Source organism: Cannabis sativa, chromosome 5 (assembly GCF_029168945.1).
Source record: "Cannabis sativa cultivar Pink pepper isolate KNU-18-1 chromosome 5, ASM2916894v1, whole genome shotgun sequence".
Taxonomy (NCBI): Eukaryota; Viridiplantae; Streptophyta; class Magnoliopsida; order Rosales; family Cannabaceae; genus Cannabis; species Cannabis sativa.
This window is the reverse complement of record NC_083605.1, coordinates 71,518,946-71,523,146: the sequence shown is the minus strand read 5'-3', so window position 1 is coordinate 71,523,146 and position 4,201 is coordinate 71,518,946. Positions and strand designations below refer to the sequence as shown.

At 41.9% G+C, this 4,201-nt stretch overlaps 1 protein-coding gene across 1 annotated transcript; it reads right to left on the bottom strand.

Moving 5' to 3' along the window:
• Window positions 1–317: 317 nt before the first annotated feature.
• LOC133038488 (uncharacterized) lies at window positions 318–3,911 on the bottom strand. The gene has a single exon (XM_061116656.1). The coding sequence runs from the start codon at window positions 3,909–3,911 to the stop codon at window positions 318–320; it is 3,594 nt and encodes a 1,197-aa protein (XP_060972639.1).
• Window positions 3,912–4,201: the final 290 nt, after the last annotated feature.

Sequence of the window (4,201 nt, the reverse complement as noted above, 5' to 3'; positions counted from 1 at the left end):
GGGCATGATTTAGTACATATCAAAGTTTGAGGTGCATGATTTGGTAGATATCAAAGTCTGGGGAGCATGGTTTAGTACATAAACAATCACTGAAATAGTAAAATTTTAGCTATAACTAGTTTTTTTTTTTTTTTTGATGAAGGAGGGGGTGTTAGACACCCCAATTCATTAATTAAAAAACCAAGCAAAATGTCTACATGATAGAAAATACGAAAACATCAGGAAATTGAAACTACAGCAGAAAATAAACTACAGAAACTAAGACAGCAACTATCATCAAAACCAGACAATCAGAACAAAGAGTTTTCATCACCATCTTAGCCTGCGTGCTTGTTCCATTCGACATAATCACTCAGCACCTCGGCAGTCAGGTCACTGCAGAGAATGATCCCAGTAACACTATTCTCCCGCGCCCATTTGGCAATGTTGTGAGCCATAAAGTTGCATCTTCTCGGCACATGTCCTACTTCCCAATTCTGGAATCCCTTGCAGAGCTGTTGAAAGCGGCTTCTAAGGTTCACCAATTTGAAATTGCAATCCCTATCAGTCGCATTGGAGAATGCCTTGACTGTTTCAATGTTGTCACTCTGGAATACGACGTGCACAACCTTCTTGTCTATCATCAATTCAGCAGTCATGCAAACGGCAACAACTTCTCCAATTAAAGGGTCTGTTAGATGGTTTCTCTCAGTTTTGATTGTAACGATCCTTCCTTGGTCATCACGAACCACTGTTGCTAATACCATTCCTTCATCATCACAGGAAACGTCACAATTGCAGCAAAGCCACGACGCCGGAGGCGGACTCCAAGCACAGAAATCCTCCACTGCATTGGAGACTACATGAAGTTGTTCCCTAATTTTTCTATTTATGTTGGATAACACCTGCCATATCAAGTTCTTTGATTGGCCATGGACAACAGAGTTTCTTTCTTTCCACATAGCTTCCATTACACAAAGTGCAATAACCATAATCTCTAAGAAGGTGATGTTTGGTGGTCTATTGGTATCCTCTAAGAACCAATTCTTCCACTGCTCCCAGTCATGAACATCCACCAGTTCCACTCGTAATCCCAGTGAGGAGTTAAACCATAGGGCTTTAGCATAAGTACATTTCCACATCAGGTGGAAGAAGGTCTCGGTCTCCTCTCCACAAACAGGGTAGCATATAGAATTTAATTCCATGACACAAGCAAGTTTCCCTCTAGTTGGGAATGCGTTCCTCTCCATTTGCCACCAAATGAGCTTCAATCTCGGATGAACCTTGGAGTTCCAGATCATTTTCCATTTTGGGTCGACAGAGGTAGCTGAGTTTTCTCCCTTCACAAATCGACAAGCCAATTTAATTGAGAACAAGCCACTTGGTTCCCCCATCCAAAGCCAATCATCCTTCACATCATCCCGCGGGAGTTGAATGTTAAGGATGGCTTTCGCATCAGCTCGGTTGAACCAGCTTTTGATCATCTCTTCATCCCAACAACCGTCTTCAGTTATAAATTGGTTTACCCATGCCACTCCATGTGTTGCATCCAAAAGTGGTGTGGGACTTCTATTAGCGAAAGGCACCCACGGGTCAAACCAAATAGATGTCTCTTTCCCATTGCCAATCTTTCTGCAAACATGGTTGAGTAGAAGAGACCTAGACTTTAGGATCGATTTCCAAAAGCTTGAGTCTCTGCTATTGATCTCCACATCGAAGAAGTTTCTGTGGTTTAGATATTTATTTTGGATAATTGTTCCCCAGACGCTCTCTTTATCTGTTAGGGCTTTCCAACCCCATTTAAGAATAAAGGCTGAGTTGATAGTGTCAATTTTTCTGAATCCGAGGCCCCCTCGCATTTTTGATTGACAAAGGGAACTCCAATCAACAGTATGGAAAGTTTTTTTTGCCTTTGTATCCCCCCACCAGAAATCTCTCAACTCCTTATCCACTTTTCTAGCGATTGTTTTTGGAATTACGTCCGAGGCTGCAACATAGGTAGCAAGGGAAGAAGCTACCGACTGAATGAGACAAGCTCGACCCGCCTTGGAAAGAAGTCTTGTTTTCCAACTCTTTACTCGCTGCATTACTTTATCCACCAGGAAGTTGAGATCTTTAGATCTTTTGAAGGATCTAAAGAGCGGTAGCCCAAGGTATATAGAGTCATTTTGCATCCGTTTCATTCCCAGGATGTTCATAATCTCTTGCGCCTTGTTACCGGGAACTCCCTGAGTAAAATAAACAGTCGACTTATGATAGTTTACCGCTTGCCCCGACCAAGCACAATACTCATCGAAGCACTTAAGGAAATTGTTAGCTTCTTTTACTGATGCTTTTCCAAACAAAATAATGTCATCCGCGAACATAAGGTGGGTAATAGCTGCCCCCCCCCCCCTTGTGAATTTGAAGCCCGCAATCTTACCCGCCTCATTCTTTGCCATTAACCTAGACAGAACATCCGCTTCTATGATGAAGAGAGCAGGAGATAACGGGTCGCCTTGTCGCAGACCGCAGGATGGCGAGATGACTCCCTGAACAGTGCCATTAAGCAGAAGCCCCATTCGTTGAACCTCAATGCACAGTTTTACCCACCTGATGAAGGTTATGTCGAATTTCATTATTTCCAGCACTTCCAAGATGAAATTCCAGCTCATCTTATCATATGCCTTCTCCATATCAAGTTTAATCATCATGAAACCTTTCTTCCCTCGTTTTTTCCTCATCGAGTGAACTATTTCCTTCGCAACAGCCGTGTTCTCAGCTATTAGCCGACCTTTAACAAATGTTGTTTGGGCTGGGGAGATAATGGCTGGGAGAAGACTTCTTAGCCGGAGTGCTAGGATTCTTGAGATGCATTTATAGGCAACATTACACAGAGCAATCGGCCTATAATCATTAACTCCACTCGGACAATCTTTCTTTGGAATTAACACAATGTTGGTGTTATTTATACAGTGCGGTAGCTCAAAATTTCGAAAGAAATGGATGGCCATATCAAAAACATCCCTTTGGACAGTGGGCCAATGTTGTATATAGAAGCCCGTTGACATTCCATCGGGTCCAGGAGCTCTGTCTTGTCCCATAGATCGAATACACATTTCAATTTCCTTCTCCGATGGGATAGCTTTTAGGAGTTCATTCTCATGGGACGAGATATTCCATTCCTCAAGCCAACTTAGCACAGGCAGAGGAGTTGTTTTTTTGTCAATGAAAGTGTTGTTGAAACGTTCAATAAACATCTTTGTAATACAATTTGGATTTCTTTCCCAGCTTCCATCTTCCTTTCGCACTTGTTGAATGTAGTTCCTTCGTCGTCGGATAACTGTAGTAGCCATGAAGAACTTAGTACATCTATCACCCTGCTGCAGCCATTTCACTCTTGACTTTTGCCTCCAAAAAATCTCCTCCCTTGCAAGAGCCTCATTCAAGTTGTCTCTGGCTTTGGCTAATTCATCTCCATTCACAAAGTCTCTGCTTTCAAGTTGTTGTAGAGTTGATCTAGCATCACTCACTTGGTTCCCAATTAATCTGAAGTGGGCTCGATTCCACTTTGAGAGATGTTCTTTTGTCCTTTTAAGCTTTCTGTAGATATTGATCATCGGGTTTTGGTGTAGTTTATCCTTCCAAGCATTTTTAACTACCCAATGGCATTTTGGATCCCTTCCCCACATTAGCTCATATTTGAACATTGACTTCCCACAGTTTGCACCACCTTCCGTGTCCAAAAGGATCGGTCTATGATCCGAAGTAGCTGCACTAAGGACATTGGTAATAGCACTAGGATGAATCATTCGCCAATCAATCGAAGCTAACGCTCTATCAAGTCTCGCCCTTTTTAGACTGCATCCTCCCCCTACAGAGGTGGATTTTTGGAACCAAGTGTATTTGCCTCCCTGAGACCCCAGATCCACAATACCCGTTCTTGCAACCATACGCCGTAGATCAAAAGAGTAGCGAGCCGAGTTTCCTTGGTTGGCATAGTGTAGACTTTCATGATCTGGAAGGGTGCCATTAGAAATAGGTCCCCCAACAAATATATTTTCATACCTACCATTTAATTACATTCAAATACAATTAGTAACTCAATTTACTAATTAAGAATGATAATATGGAGAGTTATAATACAAAGTTTGTTTTTATCATCTTTTAAGAATTTGCAACTTCATTTATGCTCAAACTATGTAAAAGTTTCAGCTGAGTTTATACCCGTACTTTAGAGAAA

Bases quoted from the DNA above. Each gene is read 5' to 3' on its own strand.
- LOC133038488 (XM_061116656.1), bottom strand. From the start codon at position 3,911: ATGGTTGCAAGAACGGGTATTGTGGATCTGGGGTCTCAGGGAGGCAAA.